This window comes from Acanthaster planci, linkage group LG15 (assembly GCF_054643075.1).
Source record: "Acanthaster planci isolate LZ-2023a linkage group LG15, COTS_SCS, whole genome shotgun sequence".
Taxonomy (NCBI): Eukaryota; Metazoa; Echinodermata; class Asteroidea; order Valvatida; family Acanthasteridae; genus Acanthaster; species Acanthaster planci.
This window is the reverse complement of record NC_141791.1, coordinates 10,802,063-10,828,315: the sequence shown is the minus strand read 5'-3', so window position 1 is coordinate 10,828,315 and position 26,253 is coordinate 10,802,063. Positions and strand designations below refer to the sequence as shown.

General features: G+C 41.2%; 1 protein-coding gene across 2 annotated transcripts in view; it reads left to right on the top strand.

The window, feature by feature from the left end:
• The window catches only part of fanca (FA complementation group A), a 38,707-nt gene extending 12,960 nt beyond the window's left edge, over positions 1–25,747 (top strand). For both annotated transcript variants that reach the window (XM_087146630.1, XM_022242499.2), the window contains 22 exons: positions 136–227; positions 978–1,038; positions 1,393–1,442; positions 2,729–2,805; positions 3,928–4,047; positions 5,233–5,387; positions 5,533–5,697; positions 6,376–6,593; positions 8,432–8,516; positions 10,497–10,655; positions 11,386–11,459; positions 12,090–12,339; positions 13,369–13,553; positions 14,172–14,277; positions 15,324–15,386; positions 16,149–16,265; positions 17,157–17,328; positions 19,015–19,127; positions 19,458–19,611; positions 20,644–20,713; positions 21,623–21,794; positions 24,454–25,747. In XM_087146630.1, coding sequence (XP_087002756.1) covers positions 136–227; positions 978–1,038; positions 1,393–1,442; positions 2,729–2,805; positions 3,928–4,047; positions 5,233–5,387; positions 5,533–5,697; positions 6,376–6,593; positions 8,432–8,516; positions 10,497–10,655; positions 11,386–11,459; positions 12,090–12,339; positions 13,369–13,553; positions 14,172–14,277; positions 15,324–15,386; positions 16,149–16,265; positions 17,157–17,328; positions 19,015–19,127; positions 19,458–19,611; positions 20,644–20,713; positions 21,623–21,794; positions 24,454–24,612 — 2,817 coding nt within the window. In that variant the 3' untranslated portion in view covers positions 24,613–25,747. The remainder of the gene's footprint in view (positions 1–135; positions 228–977; positions 1,039–1,392; positions 1,443–2,728; positions 2,806–3,927; positions 4,048–5,232; positions 5,388–5,532; positions 5,698–6,375; positions 6,594–8,431; positions 8,517–10,496; positions 10,656–11,385; positions 11,460–12,089; positions 12,340–13,368; positions 13,554–14,171; positions 14,278–15,323; positions 15,387–16,148; positions 16,266–17,156; positions 17,329–19,014; positions 19,128–19,457; positions 19,612–20,643; positions 20,714–21,622; positions 21,795–24,453) is intronic.
• The last annotated feature ends 506 nt before the right edge of the window (positions 25,748–26,253 follow it).

The following is a 26,253-nucleotide window of genomic DNA, read 5'->3' as shown; positions in this document are numbered from 1 at the left end:
AATGTGTAGCATTCACTATTCAGTGAATTTTGTCTTTGCATTTTTATCCTTGGGTGTATTTTGGTATTACGAGAATGCATATGGGCTGTACACTCGACTCCAACTCTATATTCGGGATACAATGTGTTTGCACAGACAGGGAACCAGCTGGCCTTGGATGATGTTGAGGTTGCAGTGGCCCACTATGAGAAGACAGGCCGCATACATGAAAAAGTCCTACAATTAAGGTTAACATTTCCTAACCAATCTAGAAATTTAAGTTGGTTGACCCAAACATGACCATGTGATTGAGTGACGACCGATCTACACACTGACCAAACCACAAACTGATCAACCAGCTGACCCACCGACTCAATGACTGACCAGTCCTCTGACTGATCCACCTCAGTACTGACCAACTGATGACCCACCCACCATCCCACACACCCCTGCCCCCTGCCCCCAGGAAAGTGTACCATGTTGGGAAAGGCACCTTGTTACATATGGCCAGTATCAAACAACAAAATGAGCTTGTGTTGGTAACCTTTCATGTCTGTATCCTCTTGCTTGCATGGATTGACAGGGTTCCCTCGGTCATGGGAAAATCCTGATAAATCCTGGAAAAAAGTTGTCTGGGAGAGTCGTGGAAAAACCACGGAAGATTGGGAAGAAAAAGTGTGACCAGGAATCCTTTTGTTAGAGGAAAAAGTCACAGAAAAATCATGAAAACTAAGATCATGCAAATATTGTTTTTGGTGGGCTGCTTTACCCCTTATTTATCTGTAGCAGTGACTCTGGCAGTCTTCCAGTTCATAATAGAAAACAGCTTTTCTCTGCAAAGTGATACTAAATGTCATAGAAATTGTCATGTTTTAGTCCTGGAAAGTCAAAGTATTTGGTTTTCAGATTTCTGTGGGAACCTTGATTTAGTTGCAGGAATGGTCAAAAGCTTGGTCCAAAACCTCTAAAAATTTGTCATGTTAATTCTCTTCTTGCAGTATTTTTGGAAGGCCATGTTACATTGGGCAATTTCTGCCTGCCTTGTTGACTCCACGAATGGTAAGCTCACGTTGTGTAGTTACTGCTTAAAAGCATTTGTTCAAGAGCAACTCTGATTGGTCAAAATCTATCCATGTGATTGCATTCATTTTCACAATTTAGTTAAACTCAGTTCTGGCAGCTTGCCTCCTTTGTGAAAAATACTCCGTTCTCAACCTTCACTTTTGATGGCTGTACCAGCCCTTTGATTGGTTGTAATGAATACAAACTCATGAATTATTCACATTTTGCTAGAGTTTTTGTCATACTTAATTGTTATTTGTTGGGAAAGCATTTTTTTATAATAAAATAATTGTCAGTTGGCCCACCTGGACTTAAAATACTTTGCTCTCGTGTGCCACTTTTTGTCTTCAGTTGCCAGATATTCCTGACAGCAAGATGAAGCTTATTGGAGCATTGAAAAGGTATTTATATGAAGCAGTTTGATTCAATAAGGCATTTGCTAGTTAAATTTGAATAAAATCTGGTGCACTGAGTTATCTGACTGCCTCATAAACATAATGATTTGAATTCCCCAGACTAAAGACACTGTTGCCATACCTCGTGATTCGGGGCAAGCTTTCACAGAGCGACCACCATCTCTGGAATGGACTAGTTCCTTTGTGCCCTTCTTATCCATTGAGAAAAGTGTATTGTTGCAAGGCGTCTCTTATGTAATTAAGGAAAAGCTTGCCCCAAATCACAAGGTATAGCAACAGTGATTTTGGTATGGAGAATTCCAATTGCTATGTTCACGTGAAAGTACCAGATTTTATTTAAATTTAACTCGTAAAATGCTTATTCCAGCTCATCAGCACAAATACCAGTATGATAACCATTTCCTGCCTTAAATGAGGCCTTTTGGAATTAAATGCACTTTTATGCAAATTTTTATACGAATTTTGATGCCTAAAAATAGTCTGCTTAGTACTAAAATGTATTATTTTGCAACAATGACCTCTTAATGCGATTTATAGTGCTGACAACATTATTTTATGTTAAAAAATAATCCTCGTATGAATTTATAAACAGGTGAGACTTTCACTGGTCCCTACCAAACCAAAGAGAAGCTGGTGTAATGGGAATCAACATTTATGTTGATTTAGCAGTTCGCAAGAGTATAATCAATTATAATTATAAGTCCTTAAACACAAATACCTTGAAATTTTATCACGCCTTTTTGCCCTGAATACATTCCCAGCAATTTTCGGATGCCTGATAAATACTGTCTTGTTTTTGAGACAGTTCCAGTAAGCCTGTTGGGAGTTAAATTTGAAGAAAATCTCGTACACTGGATTCTTTAAATTTACATGAACATGACAATTCGAATTCTGCATACTAAAGACACTGTTGTCATACCTCCTGATTTGGGGCGAGCTTTTGCTTAGTTACATAAGAGACTCCTTACACCAGTACACCGTAATCAATGGAAGGCCACAAAGGAACCAGTCTATTCTAGAGATGGTGGTCGCTGTGCAAAAGCTTGCCCCAAATCATAAGGTATAGCGACAGTGTATTTAGCCTGGGGAATTCAAGTTTAACATGTATGTCAATGTGCAATCAGATAATTCAGTGTACCAGATTTTATTCAAATGTAACTCACAAAGGTCTTATTTGATCACCCTCTATTTCGATATTCTAGATGGACTCGGAAAATGACTAAAACTACTCTACTTTCTAATGACTTTGATCTACTGTTTTTTTATTGCAGTGATGACAAAATTCCTGTGTCTATGTATAACAAGTACACAGAAGCTTGTACCACTGAGATCGAGACACTGTTAGAAGGTAGGCTCAAAATTTATTTGAATGTAGAATATGTGAGCCTATTGACAGGGTTCAACAGTTCCTTTCAGGAAAGTTGATGGCACTGTGTACTTGATTGACTTTCAACTGAATGCACACAAATTATTGATTGATGAAAACCTCGGCAGTGGGGAAATTGAATGGACATGTCAACATTGAAAGGCAGTCAGGCACCTTGTTCGTCGTGATACGACCTGGTTAAATTGAAGTTGTGGATGAACAACTTTCATTGCTTCACCGTGTTTTTGACACGTAATCCTCTACAGGAGGTTTTCGTGCTGTAATTGGTCGGACACCATCTTTGCCATTTGAACATGCATATTAGGATGTACAGGCATGTTATTCCATGTGTGGAGATGTGAATGAGAAAGGTTGCCGAATCAGATGCAAGTTGGAAGGTTTTTGTCTTGCGACTCAATTTGGGAAAACAATTTACTCGTGAAGTTTACATGACTTGGAACAAAATAGCTTGGGACTTCAATAAATTTGACTTGCTGATATTACCAATTTTTCTTGCAGAAATACAAGACAAAATGTATATATTTATGATTTTCTGTGATTTTCGAAAGCAAACCTGTCTTTTCATTGCACTAATGCCCAATCGCTAAAAAATAGAAGCATTTTATGGTGGACAAAAGGTAGACAGGTTGGACCTGTTTTGCGAAACATGGGTCTCATTGTCAAAGTATGTCAGTGAAAGTGTCAAACATGACGATGGACAGGCTTGAAAAAAAATTGACATGGGACTTGGGAAATGCACTTGCGAGTGATTTCACTGGACCGTGGACAAAAATGACTTGCAACTTGACTGGGGAAAAATTGACTTGTGACTTGACCTCTGGGAGACTGACCGACTTGGCTCTCCCACTGACTGCAAAGAACTTGTGTGGACTTTGTGAGGTCCACACAAGGTTAGCAGAGGTCCACACAAGGTTTGCCCAGGTCCACACAAGGTTTGCCCTCTCAAAAAAAGATTGGAGGAGTTTTGGGATTAGGGTCGTAAGATTAGTGAAGAGAAGCATTCAGAGAAACCATCCTCAAATGCTCAGTTTGAAAGAGTGTTCTGCATGTGAGTAACATGAGTTAATTTCTGTTTTTCTGCAGGTGTGTCATCCGAGGACATGGATGACACGGCAGCGGAGCCGTTGAACCGTCTGCAAGATTCCTTAGATTCTCTGCCTCAGTTGCTGATGAAGGACTCAACAAACACTCCTGACTATGCAGGTAAGGAAAGCATCGTCGTAGTCGAGTCCGTCTCTTCCAAATCTGAGTTTCACTGGTTTAAGTCCAAGTCCAAGTCCCAAAAGTCTGAGTCCAAGTGGGAGTCTGAAAATTCCCAGTCTGAGTACTTCAATAAGCGTAATGTTCTCACACATTAAAAACATGGCAAGAAGAATAAGTGAACATGCATAGGGTACACTCAATGCATGGGTCCCATTACAATATAGCAAATATAAACAAAAGAGGACTGATATTTTCCAAGTGTTTATTGCCAAAATAATTATTTTTGACCAACTTTTTCAACAAAAAGTATCTCCAAGTGTTTTCGAGTTATTAAAAACACCTGAAAATCTTCAAAAATAGACAATTAATTTGAAAATAAGCAGATTAGAGCAGTCTTGTTTCTTGCTGTAAAGAATGTTTCATTGGAAAGAATTCTTCAGGTTGGAGACGAAGCAGAGGCATTGTTGAAGTTTTCCATTCCTTTGCTTATTTCACACTGAAAGGTCATCTTCAAGTGGGATCGTGCCTGACTCAGGCAGACCTGTAAGGCCAAGTCCAGGGCAGGAACTTTGGTCTTGAAGGGACAAGGCCATTTCTCATTCGCAAAAGCCACTTGTATCAACTTGTCTATGGGGATATTTCAATGGGCATTGAGGCAAAGACCAGGGCTGTCTAGGCAATTGACTCTGATGCCTCTGTGAAGTTCCTGCCCTGTGAGTCAAACACAAACACAGTCAAAGTCCATCAAAAAGTGGACTTGAGTTGGAGTAAGAGTCAGGACTCAAGTCCAGCAACACCGGAGGAGAGTACATTGGAAACTTCGCATTTTCTTCGCTTTTTACATAATTTCCTTTTGTACTTACGACTTCTAGTTTAAATATAACAAAAATGTTGTTATAAAGGACAAATTCTTAGGGTCCCAGTCTCTTGAATTTGTTTCTCTTTTTTTCTGTCCCTTGATAACAAGGTTCCAGTTATATCAAGGTAGTATGGCTAGTCTCGTCAAACTTAGTACAATGAAGGCTGACACAAAGTTGAAAATTAATGTAAACCCAATAAAGATGATTAAATAGTCCCATTAAGTTTTTTAAAGCCCGCTCATACTGTTCATGTTAGTTTTTGATGTAAATTATTAAATGAAATGACTTTTTGGCTCCTTGAATTTCCTGCGGATCTGTCCAACAGACGTAGCCGGCCACATGGCATTGATATCAGAGAGACTGAGTACTGTTCTGCAAGAGCTGAAAATCATGCCTGCCAATGCTAATAGTATAGAGGGCGCCAGTACCGTCATCTTGGATGTCAATGTTAACACTGTCATGGAGCCAGCGCTTATGCAGGTGTGCCTCCTTTTCAATTCAATTCAAAACTTTGAAAACAGATTGAACAGTTCAAAGAGCTTTCGAACAAAACAGAGAAATTTTGAGCATGCATGCTTCTACGGCTAGTGCCCGCTCCAATCCGCCAATCACGTTTGCTCTCTAGGTCACGGATCTGCTGGTGAGTAGCTTCTGTAAGGCCCACCTGCTGATGGCCAAGGCAAAGCGTCCGTTCACAGCCGTTGCTGAGAGTTACGCCTCCATGCTTGCTGCCCAGGGGTCCCTGCATGCCCTCTTGTATCACAGGTTGCATACCCTCATCTGTCACCAGGTATGTCACAGTCAGTAGGTGAGGCATAGGAGGTGTGATTGAGTGGGTTTGACATTATTACTGCCTTGGGACAACGAGCTGAAGGTTTTGGCTCAGCGTTGCGTTTGTGTTGTAACAGCAAACAGTTTTTGGAAATCTGAATCTGACCAAGTCATTGGAGTGTGTGATCACTGTGGGTCCATCTGCTTACAATTTAAAAATTTACAATTTACAATTTGAAAATTAAATGTCATTAATTGCAACCTCAAATCCTCTCCTACAAGGAGGATTTCAAGGGATTGAAGCGGTATGGCAAAAGTTGACGGGCTGATTTCAGAGGACGTACTGTACTGAGGTCTTCGCGGGATCTTGTTTTCATGCATAAATTTAGTCCTAGATTATACTTTAAAATCATTTGCACTGTCTCAATATATCGACCGGAATTTCCTAATCTGCAGGATTTTGAAGGATTGAGGCTGTGGTCACCCCCATTTAATGCATTCAAGATGTAATGGAGCATTTTGGTGGACTGAAAATGCATTGAGTTTTTACATAGGGACGGTTGAAGGATTTTGCAGGATGAGGGATGCATCCAAGCAAAAAAAAAGGCCAAGGGAGTAAGAGTTAAGGAATCAGCGATCTGTAAAATTTTTTTTCCAAATTGTCATTTTATTAATGACATCTTCCTTCTTGTTCGAGGGGCATGTCTTGGAAGAAGACCACATAAACAGTCTAGCCAGCCTCCTTGTGCATCTGAGTGCCCTGGGGGAGAGGCTGCCGCCTGTCAAGCTGCAGACTCACAGCAAGCAAAGATTGAGACAGCAGCAGGATGGAGAACCAGACCAACTGCCTCTTCTCAACCTCATAGCCAGGAAAATTCCACTCAGCACTGGTGACACTATGAAGTTTGCTCTCAAGTATGTGCTTGCGTTGATTTCCAAAATGGATAATATGGAAAATTGAAAATACTGTCGTTATCATTACTATTTGATGTTAAGCCTTGGTAAATCTTCACTACCTAATTGTGCATTACACAGGTGCACCACAAAAAAGTTCTATTCCATGGTAAATAGAGTGTTCTATTCCACAGTCATGGGAAATGTCTGAACTCATAGATGATGCAGTGCTCAAGTCCCCTCAAACTAGGGTGTTAAACTAAAAGTAATTTAAAATAATTTTTGTGTTTGGATGAATAGATTTTTCATTTGTCGATGTCAGCCTGTCTGTACCCGTATTTCTTGTTCTTTCTAAAGTCTCATCTTTTCATAATATGGGCAAGTTGCATCTTAGTTTGACCTGAAAAGTATGTTTTCCTTGATCACAGCTTAGCCTTTTCCTGCCGGGGTGCCTGGTTTCGGGCACATAGGCTTTATACATGAAACTGAGGAGCTTGCAATCGGACAAAAGAGCTGGGTCTTATATCAAAAGACCATACTCAGAACAAAAGACTGAGCTGCTGGGAACCGTTAACATTTTTAGTTGTCAAAAGCAGTGGAAATCTGTCATTGTTTTGAAAGATTATACCACTGTTTGTGGCATTCAGCACGAGCGGATTACCACCGGGGACAAAAGCGTCCAGCGCTCAATTTATGAGCGATACAATACCGCTGCAAACTAACCTGGCCCCTATTGAAAAGACGCCAGCCGTGCACTGTGCCAATTTTGGGAACAAAAAAACTTACATGTATGTAACACCGCACAGTCTGGGCTCTTTTTTACAAAGCGGCAGGCCTGGCTGAATACTTGGGCATCAATAGATGTTGTCTGTTAAATTATAGTAGCCACCAGACAGTCATTCATGTGGGTGTAAACGTCCAGTAAATGAAGTTACAATTTTTTAAAGAATTTTGAAAACGGAAAATCTTGAAAATATCCCGGTTTGACGTCATGCCACTTAACTTCAAATTCGACCTGGCAGCAAGTGGTTAAAGGGAAGATATTCCAACCCTCCTTCCCCCCTCCCCCATCTCGGTCTTTGAAGAAAGATTTGATTGAAATTTGGTATGTGCATAGACCGTACACTGTGTACAGCCACAGTTTGAAATTTGACAGAAAGAAAAAAAAAGAAAGAGTGGCATACCAGTATCTGGGTTTTTATCAGAAACGGGTGTGAGAACATGCACAAAGCCAAACTTCTCTGGCCAAAAATCTCATAAAGCCTCGGCCAAAGAGTAAACATCACAGAAGAGATTTCCAAAAAATGGCTTTTTCACAAGTAAAAGAAAACTGTTTCAAAGATGGATTTGCGCCAGGGAGATGTAAATTAAGTTTGGATTTTTTGCCCTTCCTGAGGTATATTTTTAACACTGTATCATGCTCAGTGTATGCCCCCGAAGGCTTGTGAAAAAAAAAAACCCACAAGCGTACTCGGGTGGGACTCGAACCCACGACCTCCTGCTTACTAGTGCAGACATCTTAACCACTCGACCACCAAGTTTGCCGGTGTCGGCTGCCTGGTTCAAATCAGATTGAGCAGCTGTTACCGCGAACAACTATTTCAAAGATGGATTTGCGCCGGGGAGACGCCACCCGAGTACGCTTGTGGTTTGTTTCTTTCACAAGCCTTTGGGAGCGTACACTGAGCATACAGTGTTAAAAATACACCTCAGAAAGGGCAAAAACCCAAACTTAATTTAAAAGAAAACTGAATGCGTTATAAGTTGCATTGCATGAAGGAGCAATTATTGGCTGACTTCCAGCATTATTGATAAAGTACTGAAGAATTAATGTGATGTTTTTCTTCTTGTTTGCCTAGGTTCTTTGCTGCAGTTTTAACATGTGCTTCTGACCTGCCCCAATCCAGTCAAGATCAGGTTGTGCCAGAAGTGCTCAAGAAAAAGGTTAGCTTTACTGTTTATGAAGTCCAAAGCCATTGACAACACTGCAAGTGGGGAACGTAAATCCTGCAAAAAGTCCCCAAGACTGCTCGACTATTGATTATTTCTAAGACAGGCTGACTCGTAACTGACAGAGTCGGTTTCAGGTCGTTGGAACTGATAAAATGAGAAAATTGTGCTCGGCACTGGTTTCCATGAGGATTTCTTCATGCGTCTGGTTCATGGAAAGGGCACATCAAGCGTAACAGTCTATGCAATGCAGTGTTTTCACTACAAGCCTCGGAAATTAACGTCTGTGTTTCGGTTTACCGCATTTTCCACTTGAAACGTAGTTTGGTGCCTTTTCGGCATTTATGCTAATGTCATTTCAGTATTCATTGGCAAAACTGTGACTTCATCCCAGAAAAAAAACCTCCACGATGCATGGATTTGCGCACAAAAATCTGCCTGAATTTGTAACATCTTTTTAAAATTTTCTTTCCTTCAGTGAGCATTGTGTTAGTACCGGTACATGGGGATAATGCTTTTGATGAGGAAACATTTTGGTCCACAACTGGAACAGAAAGATGACATCAAAGCAACAGCCCCCTCTATTGTCCAGGAAACCATAGACAACTTTAAATGTTAAAAAAAGTGCACATTTGAATGCACTTCACCTCAGAAGGATGTCAGTTCGTTTCTACATGTTGAAGAAGAATGTGATATTGCTCAAAGTGTTCATTTACGAAAAATCACCCCCTGGACTTCTTAACCAGTGTCTCAAAAGTCCAAAATGTTGAAGAACATTCTATTGCTAACATCACTTGTTTTAATAGACCTATTACATAATGACCAGTGATAAAGCTATGCAGAGCTGCCAACCAGTGCGATTTTATTGTATTTCGTATGATTTTCCTAAGAATGAATTTCAAGTAAAATTCGATTGACAAAAAAAGCTTTGAAATTATTTTAGATTTTTTCCAGTTGTTTGGCTTGAAAATTGATATTTTTCACACAAGTTAATTTTGCACGGTAACATCAGTCGTTGGTGATGTCGGAAATGCCATGCAAATGCATGCAGCACGTGTGATGTTGTATCCATCCACGACGCCCTCTATTGTCCATTGCTGCTTCGTTTGTGCTGTTCATCTGTGCGGTGTACGTAAACTATGGATGTATAAGCAAAATCAGCCTGGGGCCAAGACCATGCATCGTAAATTAATACAAAATAAAAATCGCAATCCTTTAGGTACTGTGTAGGGAATTACGCAACAGTGAAGAATAGGATTTTTTTTCGGAAACTAGGATTTTTAAGGTAAAATCATGGGGTTTTTGGTCAAGTGAGGTTGGCAGCTCTGGCTACGCTGGTCAGGGATCTCCACCACAGCGTTCTACTGTCTGGCACTAAGCTTGATGAAACAGCCTTGTGGCCTGCACAAAACCCTTAAAAATCCCAGAAAAAGATGTTACTGTGTAAATTTCATATTTTCACCTGGAAGAAGTTAAAAAATTTAACTCTTATTCAATTTGGAAAGAAAATCTCACTGAAAAAGTAATCCAGAGTCCCCTGAAGTGGGCCCCTGGACCCGCGGCGGTGACCCCCGAGACTCCGGTCCCGCACTAAAATATGGCTGGCTATGACACTGATAATGACATTATGCTTTGTTTACATATGCGTTTTCCTGTGGGGGCTGGATGGATCCTGTCCTGCCTCATAGCCATCGGACAAGCGCATATGTAGGTAAAAAATGCGTGTAACGTCATTCTGCATAGGTCTGTCAGGAACATCAGTTGTTCCGTCTTAGACCAGCGCATGCTCCGAAATTTGAATAGTGGACTACGCATGTACACAAATGGGAAGGACCTGCTCCTGAGGGGAACCGAGAGGATTCCCATCATGCACTGTGTTCCTCAAAGGAATTTACCTTTGGGAATGGGAATGGTCTGACCTTGGAGACATTTCCTTAAGTATGCCTGTCTGTTTTTGTCAACACCTTGCAATAGTTTTGCTACCTGCGGCCAAGGTTGGACCAAGCATACAATCCGGACTTTGTCCTGACCTCCAGACACTCAGGTGGTGTCTTTCCTACCGGGACCCAGCCCGTGGTGTCGGGGGACAAGTCTGCTGATGCAGTAGGGAAACTGCTGTCCAGCCAAGATCAGGTGACTAGGTCATACATTTGTAGTGTATGAGGCAATTTGGGGTATTTCATAATTCACGTTAAATCTGCATAAAAATTTTTGTTATTACTTCTGAATCAACCATACTCTTCACTTTGTTTACGTGTCTTTGTCCATTCTCCTCAAGGCCTGGATGACGTTCTGTTTAGCAGCATAATGAAATTGGATGTTCCTTTCAGTTTTGAAATGTCCAGAGTGTCACAGGACCAGACACAAAAACGTTCACAAGTCCCACCTCATTTGTTGCACCTCATTTGAATGCTTTATGATTTGAATTCAGATGGGGGGTTTTGTAATGGCTTAAAGACGTCTGGACTACAACACTATCCCTTTTGTGGTGTAGACTAAATCTGATAGGCACTGTTCACAGGCCCAGTAATGGCCAAAGCATTAATGCCAGCTATTTTAAAACATCATCAGTAACACCAGTAGTTGTCTTTGCTGTGGGGCTCCCTGCTTCTTCAGGGATCTCATTCGTGGATTAGTTAGATTCATCACGCACCCATGTATAGAAACTACATTTTTGTGCCCATTCAGACGAAAATTGGTTGTACGTATGTTGTTCCAGATGTGTGCAATTATACTCGTGTGTGCAGTCACCATGCCTTTCATGCGCAGCACTTTCTTCTGTCGATAAGCACAAATTGATTGAATGATTGACTTTGATACCATCTGCTGAGTTGTGCCAGATGTTCATTTTTTCCCTCTGTAGATGACCTTTGAGGAGTGGTTGCACCAGGAGCTGAGGGTGCATTTGTGCGAGGATTGCCTCAACCAAACTCAAAGGTGAGGCACTTTTTTTTCTCTCTCGATGTACAAGCAACAATATTAAATTTGGCTGCATGACAAGCTGTCCTTTCAATTGCTCAAACAGTCCTCAGTCATCCAATTTTTAATCTGTCACTCCTCTAAGGGGGTTAGAGTATTGATGCCGCAAGGCATGAAAATGGTCATAGCCGAATTACCTGCAGCGCATACGCGCGCATGCATTTGCATTGTTTACACAGAGCAAAATGAAACGCTCATTAAGCGATAGCGCGTTTAGGTTGTTTGCGTATCGGCTTGGTTGATGCATCATTTTAGAATGCAGACGCAGATATGCTACTAGCCATACAAAAGCCTAACAAAATTTTGCGTTTTCCATAGGTTTGCGCACAAACATGGATGCGCCCAGCAGGCATCATTTTGTACAAGAGTCACCGCTCCAGTTATTACATATAGCTCTGTGGTTCAAACTCAGTTCGGGGGGGACAAGTATAGGCGTCAACTGATCCTGCATGCAGAATTTGCCAGAACGTGTTCACATGTCCTTGGTGTTACGGGCATTGAAATCCCTGTGTGTTTACAGGTCAACCCGCGTGAAGTGGTTTAATACCTTAAATTTGACATTTTTCTTTGTTTTTGTTTTTCCAACAGAAAGAAATACTATCACTGGGCCGTGTACAGCGTTTACCTTCCACAACTCATACCGTCACCCAGTCAAGAGAATCGCAGGGCAGCTTATAGGAGAGCCAGCTCGGACATACTGAATGCCCTCCTAGATAGATATGCCGAGCCTGTCGCAAAGATTGGCGAACACTGCCCTCATGGGGTGCTGCCAGGCCAGGGTGTGGAGAGAGCGTGCAGTTGCTCAAACTCTTGCCAAGAGGTGGTGCAGATCTTGCAGGTTAGACCTTGATATTCTGAGCAACCTCGTCCCCATGGTGTCGAGCAGTGCACTCCCATGGCCACCTGCTGTCTCACCCTGGTATTCTATTAGATCGTTTGCATATCCAAAACTTTTGGATGCATACATAATAAGGAATAGTCTGGTGCCTGACCACACTTTCAATCATCGTTGGTTCTTGTATGCAGTGTCTGGTATAAAACATGGTCAATTCTTTGGGACATGACATATCAGAAAACAATTTTTTTTTAAGATAAAAGCTTACAATGTCATCCAGCCAATATGCAGTATCACATTCGATATAAATATAATCAAAATGGAGAATGGGGACTGTTTAAAAAGAGAGCATGGACACAATAATTCACAGCAAATGTAAAAACATTCTGTATGCATTGAAATTATAAGCGCGATATCAAGTACCGTGGACAAACCTCCAGAAAACCCACCCGAAACAGGAAAATGTTCACAAGTCTCCAACATGTTCAAAACACAATCTTGATCACTGTCTTTTGTTTTCTGTCCAGTATTTGGGATAATCTGACTTTTCTTTGTTGAAATTTACTTGTGGAAGTGATCACCAATAAAAGTTGTCCACATTTTGCGGTTGGCTGCAGCTCTCGCAGCGCTCATGGTTTACGATGTCTTACACAATTTTTTTCATGTGAATGGTTCCCTCAATACTTTTAAATGAAATTGGCTATTGATAACCAGCGGTGCGACCATGCCTCAGGGCCAGGTTCCAAACGGTTGACAAGATGGTCTGAACCATACCATTTGGTAGACATTACATGGTTGTCAGTATTCCACTGTTGATTTCATAACTGTACTTTTAAATTGATTTTTGGCACACCCTGAATAATGTGACAATTAAAGTGAGGTTTGTGGAATTTTTACAGTTGCTAAACCTTCCCCATTGTTGAGCTTTTGAGCAAGCTTCCACTTGTACCAAAATCCACGAGCTCTATTTCACTTGTTGCTTTATCTTAAATAGTGCTGAGATGTCTGTTTTGCTCTGTGTGTTTTTCAAAGGAACTTTTATTAGTCTGGTCCCCAGTTGTGCCACAGTCAACGTCCCCTGCTGCCACACACTGCTCCTGGCTACTCACCGAGTTTGCAGCCAGACTCGAGTTACTGTCCAAAGCCAGGACAGAAACCGGTGTTGGTAACCAGTGGTGTGAGTTAGCAGCAGGAGCGGAGGTTTCCAACCAGATTATGTGAGTTTTCGATTGAGTAAATGAGACATTTGTCTTAATGTTCATTGATTTTTGTCTGCAAATTCGTTCACCCCGATGCCTCACACTGGTTTAAGGTACAGTGGAACTCACACATATGGGCCTCTAGTGTTACGTGAATGGTTCCCGTCACAGCCCATTTAGCAGTGCCATTTTAGCAGTGGAACTGGTACTGTACCAATTATAAAAAGGGAATAAATTTCAAAGTTTTTTTTTCAACTTCATTTTTTATGCGTGAAAGTTGGCCCAAATCCTCATGTCTAAACTGGTTTTGAGGCAGGACACCACATGTTTGGATGGGGCGAAGATTGGAATGGTTGCATCAGTGACTGAAAATCACTGCACCCAATAAGCGCTATACTGAACAATTTATTGGACCCCATTGTGTTGATTATAGCAGCGTTCCACTGTACTTTGAACATAACTGCAGCTTTCTTAATTTTAAATATGGATCTTTTTCTGTTACAAACTGTAGTCAATGTGGCATTGTCTAACCCCTGTTCAGGTTTTTGTAACAATACTATGGAACTAAGGGCTCCTCTAAGTAATACTTCATCGCATTCTGTCCCTCACACGTTTCGACGATCATTTCCTCTCTAGGTTGGCTCAGAGTCTTCCGCCTTACCTCCTGCTAACCGACTGCCTTCGCAACCCTCCCAAACCAGCAGCACTCCAACATTTGATCAACTACATCAATACCCACCTGGTAAGTTACACTATCAAACTTTGCCAACTTAATTACATTAAGAAAAGAGCCGGAGAAACTTTGACTGTTTTTGGTTTTCATTTTAAGTTTGCAGACCTTCATATAAAACAAGCATTCATGAGGGGACAAAATTTGCCATAGATAATCATTGGCAATATACCGCTTAACCTAACTAAATGAATCGCTAGTCACCTCTGCCCCCTTTTGAGTTGAAGGCCCTACGGTGAATCTTGCACAATGTAAGTTAACAAAGGAGCCCTCAACTTTTTTCGCACGGGGGTGCTTTTTAGGAAGCTACACTGAGTAATACATTAAAACAAATGGTTCATTTTCCTCTTTGTAATTTAAACGAAAATAAAATCTCTGAAAAAATGGCCTTAAGACCCACTTTGTGGGATTTGTCACACGAATACAAAGCTGGAATTGGGGTTTGTAATTACAGCCTAGTTTCTGGAATTCTTCACTCACAGTCACCACTTTTTGCCCACAGTGCTTGCACTTACAGGGCCTCTGTGACGACTATTAAAGCTCAGAATCCTTTCTTTCTGGACATGCCCTTGTGCGCAAACCATCTTTCCTTCCTAGCTTGTGATTTGTGCGAAGCCTCAGTGCCAAAATGTCAGATATTTTTCTCCTACGCTAAGTAGAATCATGAAATTGAGTTGAAAAGTTTCTGATCCCAATTAGTATTTGCTCAACAAATTGGTTTGCTAAGCAACTTCTGGATATTAGGTCCATATATTGGCAGCAATATCATCAAGTTTCCCAGCACAAACATTTACTGATCACAGAAGATAGTTACTGAATAAAACATGGCAGCAGCAAATCTATTGCAAGATGTATATCACTGCTAACTGGTACTCGTCCATTGTTGTTTGCCACATGTATATACTGTAAAATATCTTTGCTTTAGTAACATGGAATGCTCTGAAATTAGAATTAGAATTGGATCCTAGACCTTAGGTAATATAACTTCCATAATTCAATCAAAACAAAGATTCAGGTCAATTTTTTGTAAAAGGTACTTCTTTTCATTTTCTTCCTAGCGAGAGTGTTCCCAGGAAGGTTTTGGCATCCTCAGTTATGAAGTGGTTGCTGTCATCTTGCAGGTATATTTGCTTTGAATATTATAACCCTTCCCATTGAACATGACGTTTTTTGGTGGGAAAAGGATGTGGTATAAGACCTTTGACCTTCACCCTTTTAAATAACTAGCCCTTTTGCTTGATGAAATTTTCTAATTTGGATTTGCTTGATGTAATTTTAATTCAGTAACATTGATCTCTGTTGTTATTCCAATTAAAATGTCACCAATCTAACTCTATAAAAGCTAAAAAGTAATTGAAAATCATGTATCGAATGTAACTTGGAAGATGAAATATTTAGTAAATGATCCTGAGAAACTGGAAGAAGTTGACAGTCTAAATCCTGAGGTGAAGCTGGCATGTAGACAGCACGTTAGAAAATGGTGAAATAAGAACCTAATGGTGAAATAAGAACCTGCAAAATGATAACCATTCCGGGGTGCTAACTAGATTCTTTTGCTTGCCACAGGTGCTGCTAGACCATTTCAAATGGGGGGGATGGTATATGGCAAATGAAGTTTGCTGACAATTTGTCGGCAAGTTTCATGAGTGTAAAGATAGTCTGATTCCCCCGACCTGTCACTTATGTGACCTCCTTGCTTCCTTTTTCCAATCCTTAATTCTTGCTGGTAGCACCGTGATTTTGCCGACAAACCGTCCTTAGATTGAGGGGAGGACACCCCCCACACCCCATCTAAAGATGCTTGCAAATCGGCTCAACTTTCTCCATGTCAAAGAACATTTGAACCTGACAGTTTATGAACGGCATTTGCTCTGCATTCCTAGGGTGTCTTGCAGCTACACTCATATTCGTCTCAGGTGGATCCGGCATGGTTGAAGAACATAGTGTTGATGGTGGACTTTCTCCTCCACGAATGCCCCGTCTTTGCTCTCTCTGTCCTCGTGAGTGCAAATTTGAATACGTCTTTGGCCGTTCTTAATGCTGTGGTCTTTAAGCAGCGAAACTCTTGTGAAATGATCCCTAGGTAGCAGTTGTCTATCATAACACAGTAATGAGGAATGAAAAAGATGATGGAGTCGTTTCAATTTAGTATATTTACAGTCTGACTAAGGGCCTGATGACAGTGATGGATCAAGCCAAAGGCTCGTCAAAATATCAAAGAAAGTTAAAATTTGATAGTTTTCCAGTGATTATGCCCAACAATTTACCTTATATTTATTGACATAAATCCTTGCACTTCCTTCGAAATTTGTTGTGGCGGTGCGATTGATATTCCATTTACCAGTGGAATGGAATGTTCTGGTATGGCTGTACCGTGTATTTGGATGAATAATTCAGGGATCCACCAGTCAGATGACAGAGATTTATTCTGGCGTTGTTTGACTCTCTGTCTCTCTGTTGCTTGTACAAAGAGATCATTGTAAACTACAGAAAAGAAAGAAGCTAGGATAGTTTTTGCAATGGGTGATTTGTAGGTCATTGATCATGTGTCATTGAGAATTTGGTATATTGAACAGTCCAACTGTAACATACCTGTTAAATGCACCATTAAACCAAGTCCATGCGTGGTAGGCACAGTCGCCACTCTTTACACAAACGAATAAAATTTCAGTCAGGGCTTGTAAACATGAAAACTTCCTTCGCACTCTTATGCCAAACTTAGAAAATAAGACATATTCAGGTGTTTTTGAAAATTAATCGTGAATGTTTCACATTCGGGCAGTGACAAGAATAACGTCACTCGTTTAACTGATTAAATTTTGCGATTCCATAAAGTGTATTGTTCTCGCATTCATCATTTTTGTATTACTTGGTGATTTTCTGCATAATAGCATCACTGGGATATGCTGAATCCACTGATCAGTCAGCTGAATGCAACGAGCACCGATCAGCCGCGTCCCCTGGCCTCGCTGAACCTATGGCACAAGTTGGTCCACGCAGCGTGCACCACCACATCGGGAGCATTCTACATGTCAGCCAACAAAATCCAAGAAGACACATGCAGTAAGAGTGGGCTGGCCTTACTGTAAAGATCGGGCCGTATTTTTCAAAAACCTTGTAGTGTTTTTTGTTTTGATTTTTTTTATGTTTACAATATTAAATTAAAAAATAAAAATTTTTTGTAGAGAGTTTGATACTTGTGTGACAGTGTGATGAGACTAAACAGTAAATTTCATATTTGGCTTTTGTGACACAGCAATTGCAGTAATTACAAGTTTGGCCTGAAAATAAAAAATTGGCTAAAATTGATTTTCCCCCCCTCCTTTTGCCCCAAAATTCAGCATATCTGAATTCTGAATTCTGCAAAAAGGGTGTCCTAACTTGTGAAAACACAAAGAAACAAAATCTCTGGTCCCTTTGACATAGGTTTTTGTGCACATTTTAAAAAACTTTCCCCGTTCAGATTCATAAACAGTCAATTTTAGTTTTCTCTTCAGAAGACTGCAACGCAAGAATGCTACTATAAATTTAGTCATGACAAGTAAAATTTTTATATAATTTTGATTACAAAATTATAAAATTGCTCTCTTACCTTTGGTGGTTGCAGACGATTGCATTGCATTGTCTTTCACAAAAGAAGTATGGAAAATGTAAACGTATGTTTGCCCGAAGTTAAATTTCAATTCGATTACAGTTATTTCCTCCTCATGGCAAAATCTATTAGTACTAACAACATATGAGATAAAGTGGCCTTTAGAGGCGGAAAAACCTTGAAAGCAAAGCTCGTGTCAGGCATGCCATTACACGAAACAAACAAGACAATGCAAAAGATATAACAATATACGAACAGGGAAACGTTATGCATGTCCAAAATGAGTATCCAATAAAAATAATGTGAGACCAAAGATGACACTGAACATAGGTTATGAAAGGTCGTGAAGTGTCAAGATGAATAACTGTTTATGAATTTGAATGAAAAAAAATAAATGTATGCAAAAACCCATAGCTAGCTCAAAATGTTTACAATAACTCACATTCTTCTGTAGGATTTTTTATCAACTATTCATTTATGCCCAAAAAAGGCAGAATTTCACCCAAAAGTAGAGACGTGTGATTAGTTTACATTCAGAGGCTCCAAGAGCCTTACAAATCACTCCAGTTAATACCACGGTTTTTTCTTTGCAAGTGGATACTTAGTTGTAAAATATAAACCAAATCCAAAATCAAGACATAAATTGGCGAAAGCCTGGTGACTTTTTTACCTTTAAACTCGGGGAAAGCTAAGGCTTCTTTCTATAGTTGAGATAACTTTTAACTTGCTCTCGCAAACGTCTTTTGGGTAAGCCTGCGAGTTTGCACATGCCATGTCCCCTATGTAACAAAAGTTTTCCCCTCACAGACGCTCATGAATTGCAGAGTGTTGCAATATACTGTTTGCCGCATGTGGATGGTGAATGCCCACAGGAATTTTTACAGCACTCGTCTCTGTAATGATGGTGGAAATCGCTGCATTACCTGGGAAACAAAAGGGGATCTTTCAGCGGACTTATCCTATAACATTATTGTAACTCCAACATGTGTAATTTTCTGTTGAGAAGGTTTGCTCCCTGATCGTTGGTTTTCTAACAAAGTTAGTACACAGAGCAATTTGAACACGGGTGTTGTGTACATCTTGCATTTTCTTTATAAAGACCATTTCCCCCTTTTTTTCTTCTCACATCTTTTATTATGTATCTAAATTTCATTTAGTAATGGTGGTGGTCAGCTCTGCGGTGCAGCTTTTTCAAAGGTCCGTCTCGACTGAAGAACTAACCAACATCGAGAGGAAACTCATCCAAGCTTTGGGAGAAATATTCAAAAGGGTGGGTAGCTAGTCAATTTATCGTAAATTCACACAGGTACAGTTTAAGAGTAGATGTTTTGAAGGAGCTAACGTTGTTGTTTGTGTTGGTTTTTTTTTTGGTAAAGTACAGACACTTTTGGCAAAATTTTGGAAGTGATTCAGTGTTTTGAAATCGCTTGTGAAATTTGATGACACATTTGCATGAGGTCTTGAAAGATTATTGTTCAAGAGAAGTTTTGAGAGGGGGCCTCACAGGTTTCTTTGTGGGGAAGGAGAGTGATTGTAGGGGAACTTCTCCAATAATGTTGTTTCATCCTAAAATAACTTGTTGCCACGGTTGGATTCTCAGGAGGAAATCAGACGATACTTGTTTGAGTGCCATGTCGCTCACTCAGCGTGGCTTTTGCTGACTCACCCGGCTGAGAGCTCCAGGATTGAAGCCCACTGCCGGGCAGCTGGGAGCTTGCTGAACCAACAGCCCAGCTGTCTCGGGGACTGCACCGGTAAGAACAGGGATCGACAACAAAAATCACAACTAAACGGTTCTCTTGAACAGGGAGCTCTTCAACTCTACTGCCGACAGAGAATGTGTAAACATGATAGGGTAGTCTGTGTACAGAGGCACAGCCGAAGTCACTAATCTCCCAAACGCCCTAAGTCTGAAAAGTCTTTGGAGGCTGACAGTGTCTTGATCTTGGCCACTGTGCATGACCTGCTGTGGTAGCCAGTGTTGCTCCTCGAAGGCCCCGTGGAATTTTGAAAACTATGAGGTTTGGTAAGAAGTCCCGTAAAAATTCTCTTCAAATGAATCTTGCAAATCGATGTTTGTAATTTAGCTGCAATTTCTTGCACTTTTCATCTGCGAGTGGTTAAGTTTTGGGGTCCAAAGTTAGACTGGTTGGTTGTCCTAACAGTCGTTTACATCTCTTATGTTAGGACAAGTATCTACCTAAAACAAGAAGATATAGAGTACCGAAGTGAATACGTCACGCGCACAGTTAGTGTGTAAACGGCATTAGCGCGAGAACCAGCGCGTGAACCAACATGCGCGCGTACTCCATTCGTTTGCACTGCACTTTCTGGTTTACAGTGACGTCACACTTCGCTACTCTGTAACGTAATGTTGTGATGCCCAAAAGTCTGTGTACTGCTGCAAAGTGCTGGAGTCCTTCGGATTTGAGAAAGACAGTATCATCAGAAGTTGGATAAAGATGGCAGCACATTTTCAGAATATGGAGAAAATTGCGTGCGGAAAATCAGAGGGAAAAAAATGATGTTCGTTACACTGTAATCTTCAGGGTTCCTGCGGCCTGGAAAAGTCATGGAAATTTGTTTTCATTTTCCAGGCCTGGAAAAGTCGTGGAATTTTGTGAAAATGGCTGAAGTCGTGGAAAAATCACCAGTTTTTTCAAACACATGGCTAAGGCCAATGAATCATGTGTAAGTCACTGTCATTGGTGTCGTAGTTCACAAAATCTGAATCATTTCTGCGGTATCATGCTTGTTGATGGGATCTTGCTATATTTTGCCTTCAGGGGACACAGTCTTGAGGAGACATGTCCTGCAGCAGTCTGTCACCAGCTTGTACCCAGTGGTTTGTTTCAGGTAACTTTCATTGCGATAAAGATCACTTCAAGGAGGTTTTCCACGTTTAGGCTGTCTCCCCAAGTATCTCGGCTTTGGGGGGGGCACAGCCATCGTATATGTCGCATGTACATTGAAGGCCCCCTCCCCGCGTGTTGTATTTGTTATGTGAGAGGAGTTACTCTGCTCAGGGATTTTTCTTTTCCAATTTTTAATTAAATTGGGTTTTTGGGTAGGCATTGGTGTCATTTTTGGCTCATTGGCACAAGTGTACTACAACAGGCAGCAAAATGTCTTTCAACCGGTACAACAAAAATTACGAATCCGGTTTGGGATACAAAGGAAGTTATTTTACAAAAAACCACATCGAGAAAGTCACACTATGTGGACCTTGAAATTGAAAAGTCCATTTTGACCATGGAGCTGTATTCACTGGGCTAAGTGAGACCTACATGGCGCATCGATGTTTCTTCACAGTAAACGAGCACTTTATTTGTCCTGGGTGTATAACACAAGCACATGCGCATTGGAGCTGAAGATACAGCGCATCGTTTGCGTGGAATTTGCTTTATTGTTTTTCATTATGTTCCGCAAACACGCACACTAATTCAAAATGTTCGTGTAGGGAGACGAGGAGCTATCGTTCCAGTCATTTAGTATAGCTTAACCCCTTCACGTCGGGATTATTTGGACTGCGACTGCTGGGCTGAGTCATGCCATGAATGTAGGGCTTTGGCCATCAGCAGGCCCCATTGAACCAGCAGCTGCATGGTGAATAGACTGTATGTGTGGTATGCACTAATCCTCACACAACCGGTGCGGTAGTAGCAGTCCTCCGTAGCGAAGGGGTTAATAATGACCAATCAGAGTTGATCAGAAAAGTTAGTTGCTTACAGTAACCAGTCTGTCCTGGTTACTTTGCACACCCAGGATCCTGCGCAGCGGTCAGTGCAAAGCCCTGCTGCAGCAAGTCAGCACTGACCCCGAGCAACTCGCCACTGTGGTGGGGCTGTACACCTCGCTCGTGCACCTGCACTGTCAGACCAGGTGGCCAATTTCGGATTCCCCTGGCCAGGCAGCAACAACGACAGCTGGACAACAGGTGTGCACATTCTCAATAAGCCTTTTATGAGTTACCTTTGATCCAAATCTTGTACACTGAGGTCTTTAAATTCATGTGAACATAACAACTTGAATTCTCCTGACTAAAATCACTGTTGCTATACCTCGAGCTTGCGGGCAAGCTTTTGCTTAGTTACATAAGAGACGCCTTGCAACAATACACTGTTCTCAATGGATAAGAAGGGCACAAAGGAACCAGTCCATTTCAGAGATGGTGGTTGCTATGCAAAAGCTGCCCCGAATCACGAGGTATAGCAACAGTGTCTTTAGTCTGAGGCATTCAAATCGTTATGTTTATGTGCAGTCAGATAACTCAGTGCACCAGATTTTATTCAAATTAAATTCGCAAATGGCTTATTATTTAACCGATATCGATCAATGAGTACATGGACTTATATTAAACCGTTCTTGTGTTTACTTTCCATTTCTGATCGCACGCTGCTCTAGCTATCATTTCATTATTACCATGTACGTCAAATTCCCTAAAATGGATGCATTAACCTGCAATGTTTCAAGTCACATTTCAAATCATAGGCTGAACTGTAGGCTACATCCAATTCTTGCAAGTAGAGCTAGGTCGAGGCTTTTGCCTGCTACAAATACATGGGCAAATGCCAACATCAGAGGAAACCATAAATAAAAAAAAAATCTTCCTGCTACATCTGACTCAGACTGGCCAGCCAACCCTGGCAAGCTCAGTAGTGGAGTAGTTAAGACGCCTGCACTAGTAAACAGGAGATCGTGGGTTTGAGTCTCACCCGAGTAAGCTTTGCAACTTTTTTGCAAGCTCACAGACAACACGGAGCACACAATGTTAAGAATATACATTAGTGTAAAGTGCAAGAGACATGATTAAAAATTAACATCTCCCCCGTGCAAAGCACATCTTCGGGAAGTTCTCATCAGTTGTTGCCATGGGCTACGGTCTGTCATGAGCCTGTATTCAGCTGTTTTCTGTCAGGTTACTTTGATGGTGAACAAGAATCACTCCAAGGAGTTTTTCCAAATCTCACCCGTCTTCCAATATTTGTCTTCAAGCTTTACTCACCCTCCCAATTTGAGACCGTAAGGCTCAGTGCTGCTCAATTTACTGGTGTAAAAAGACATCAATCTTTTGAGTTTGAAGCAGCATCGGAAGGTTGGGGGCAGCAACTTGCTCTGCCTCGGAATGTTTTTCCAATTTTTGATTTATGAAAATATTGTTTCTGGCTTTAGCATAGTGCGTAGGCTAATTAGCATCAGCATAAAACTACCAGAGGCACCAATCATCGATCCTCCCTGCCAGGCAGTTATGGTGACAGGTGGACAACAGGTGCTGATGTGTTATTCCACCTAAATCGATTACAATGAGTGTGAAGACTTACATAAAAGCTTTGTTCTGTTTATTTTCCAATTACGTGCGGCTCTAGCTGCGGTTTAATTATTATCAGTTTAATTATTATCAGTTTAATTATTATCGGCTGGAATAAAATACAGTTTTTCAAATCAAATTTGATTTGAATCTCAACAATTACCATATTGGTTATTTCAAATTTCAAATCACGCGCTGCACCTAACTGGCTGCACCCGATTCTTATGTTTAGAGCTAGGTCGTGGCCTTTGCCTGTTATAAGTACATGGGCAAATGCCAGCACAAAGCCATAGATATAAACAACTACACCTAGATATCTTTAAAAAGAGTTCTCCACAGTTATTTTTGTCTAGAGTACAATTCACGATGTGTGGTTGCTCATCAAATGCTTGCCCAAGGCAATGAATGGTAGCCGATCGTGGTCACACGGTACTTTGACATGGCAAGATCAAATTTCATACTTGTTTGTATTCACATGACAAGACATACCTCTAGAATCCAGACTACCAGGCCAGTACAGGCCCCAAGACAAGCAATGTGTTGCAACAGCAGCAGACTTGCAACAGCTGTAGTCAAGAAATCATTTGGGCTCCAAAGTCTACATGTATGTGTATGCATGAAGACATGTAATATGTGTACAGGTGTGTCATGCATAGTGTGGACCTCTGCACAAAAGTAGTCCACACAATGCATGGTACAATGGCGTTGTGTGGACTTGCACATGTCCACACAAGGTTTCCCCCTCTCTGGAAAAGGGGTTTAGTGGCATTTTGGGATCGGGTCATCTGTGGTAAAAGGAAGAGGAATAGTCAAGGAAACCTTGTATAAAAAAACAACCAAAAAATCTTGTTCCTGGCTGAAGAAAAAAGAGTATTTTCACTGAGTTTTCTTAACTGCACGAAAACAAAGGAATGTCCACAGTAGGTATGTAAGGTAAACATGTGAGTGTGTGTATGAAACGATCAGTGAAATTCAACTTGTCATTGTCCAAGCTCTATAATTTAACACCTGTTTATTCACTAGTGCAACTCCATGCATGTCAGTTCACCTTTTTTGAATTGGAAACAAAATGGCATCGTACACTGCACAATGTGGCTTCATGTCTGTACACAACTCTGTACAAGTTCTTACACATGAAGGCGACATCTCCATTTTGTGCCCCTTCCCAACAGTTTTCCCTTTTCTCTTTCTATTTTGCCTTAAACCTCGTTCTTGTGCCCAGCTTGTGTTGCATCACTTCTTAATTGTCTCTCTTTATGTTTATGGGCACGCATTTTTCTTCCTCCAGATTTTGGACTTGGAGTTTGTGCATTCTTGCTTTGCTCTGGTCTGTCAACTCGTTGCCAACAGTTCACTGCGCACACTGTCTTCTGTGAATGCACAGATATCGGCCGGCACCGATCCAGAGGTGAGGAGTATGATAGCTCAAAGATTCCAACAACGATAGTCCTCCCCTTGTAATCTCAACAGCCAGTGTGTCTAGCTTTGGTCATTGGTTTGGCATTTTGTGACTTTGATTTATGCTGTGTGACTTCATTGTTCTGACCAATCAAGAACTGAAGGCCAGAGGTAGTTTATCGCCTATTAAATAAGGCAGAAAAAAAAGGCAAACAAAGTTTAGTCACCTCAAAATAAGTAACTGATGAATTTCCCAATTTGTTGTCACATGCAACAAACAAGACAAGGTACTTTCCTCTAGAGGTTACAAAGAGAGAGCAACAGTGGTCAGAAAATCGTCAAAATGGCGGCGTCTTCCTGCTATCCGCCTGAGCTGAAGTGCACCCCCAATCGGCAAAAGAAAGACATAGTTACAAGCGGGTTCTCGCAGGCATTCTGTGTGTACTCAAAGACCACACAAGCTGGAATAACTTAGTTACGCGTACTCAGCGTGCTCCTTGTCAAACGCGCTTATACCTGTGTGCCTCGTGGTGCGCCCGTGCAGTGAATACCAAAAAAACATGCCCTCTGTTGTTTGAGTGGATACTCTCTTGAATGACATAAACTTGTTTGGTTCTGTATTTCTACACTCCACTGGAAGTTGTTCTTGATTAATGCTTTGATGTCTCGCATAAGATTCATAGGGGTCGCGAAAACACACCCTAGATTGAGGAGGGGTGTGACCCCCCGAATAGGGCAGATCAACAGTGCGGGGCACCCCCCACCAAAGTTTTTCCCTCGGTCTATCTCTGGCTTGCCGGTTGATTTTGTGACAGTGTTTTGCTGGCTAAAGCACTCTGGATGTGGCAGACATCGAGCAAGGTGGATCAATGCAGGGTGGTAAACAGAAGAAATCTTGGCATGATCGCGACATGGCCAAGTTTTGACCAAGAAGGCAGCGTTTTCCAATGTGGTTGTGAAACCTTGCATAACCTTGATGTGATTTACACCATCCGGGAAATCAAATCTAATGGTGCAAAGGAGAAATTGAATGCCGCATTGACCGAAATTTAGAGACCAAACTGAATTTGTTTTTCAATCTACTTTATTTACATTGTGCTAAACAAACTGGGAAAACCTGTACGTAAGGGTAATTTTCAGCCAAGCTTTCATGTTCTGTCCATGAATAAACCTGGCACAGTATATCCAGCTATAACTGTAGTTTAATTTGTTAAATCATATCTCGGTGCTGCAATCAAGTTTTCATAACAGGTCCTCAGACAAGCTCCCCCCCCAAGTCCTCACAAGTCAATTGCAGAGCGTTAAGCCTATGTAAAGTCACAGCGATTGCCGACAGCACGCAAAATGTCCAGACGCAGACATTCACGGAAAAGACTCTTCTTGAAATCATATGACCGGAAAAACAACCCCGCAAAGAGGCCTTTCTCAATCCTTGAGAGGCCTTTTAGTTGCATCAAATGTTCTTTTGAAAAGTGACAGACTCAACTAAAGATTTGTGCACTACATGCTATTGAGATGAGTAAACGGTTCAGGAGAAATGCAGGTGGCTTGAATTCTGTACAATATTTTAACTACTTATTTTTATCAGTGGCGTAGCTAGAATGTTACTAGTGGGGGGCACAAAAGGGCACCAGCATCTCATGGGGGGGCCAGCTTTCAGTGGTGTGGTTTTTGGGGGCAAGGTTTCGTT